At 46.0% G+C, this 265-nt stretch overlaps 1 protein-coding gene across 1 annotated transcript in view; it reads right to left on the reverse strand.

The window, feature by feature from the left end:
- The window catches only part of LOC119594034 (ATP-binding cassette sub-family G member 1-like), a gene marked incomplete in the record, with an annotated part of 55,916 nt that overhangs the window by 6,647 nt on the left and 49,004 nt on the right, over positions 1 to 265 (reverse strand). Inside the window, 1 exon segment of the mRNA XM_037943064.1 lies at positions 30 to 147. Coding sequence (XP_037798992.1) covers positions 30 to 147 — 118 coding nt within the window.

A 265-nucleotide genomic window follows, 5' to 3' on the forward strand; every position in this document is an offset into this window, starting at 1 on the left:
ACAGACACAGATAACACACACGCCCTCACCTGTATCCAGCAGTGATATTCATGAGCGTTGATTTGCCAGCTCCTGAGGGTCCCATGATGGCGGTGAGGCGACCAGATTTGAACTTGCCGCTCACGCCCTTCAGGATGGTCTTGTAGCCTGCGAAGTCAGTTGCTTTTAGAGTATGTGATGATTCTTTAATACATTTCAAGAGTTAGGGTCATGCTATTTACAATGAGTTTAGGAAACAAATGTGCAGGGTCAGGTTTACTGTTAC

Source organism: Penaeus monodon, chromosome 33 (genome assembly GCF_015228065.2).
Source record: "Penaeus monodon isolate SGIC_2016 chromosome 33, NSTDA_Pmon_1, whole genome shotgun sequence".
In the NCBI taxonomy this organism is placed as follows: domain Eukaryota; kingdom Metazoa; phylum Arthropoda; class Malacostraca; order Decapoda; family Penaeidae; genus Penaeus; species Penaeus monodon.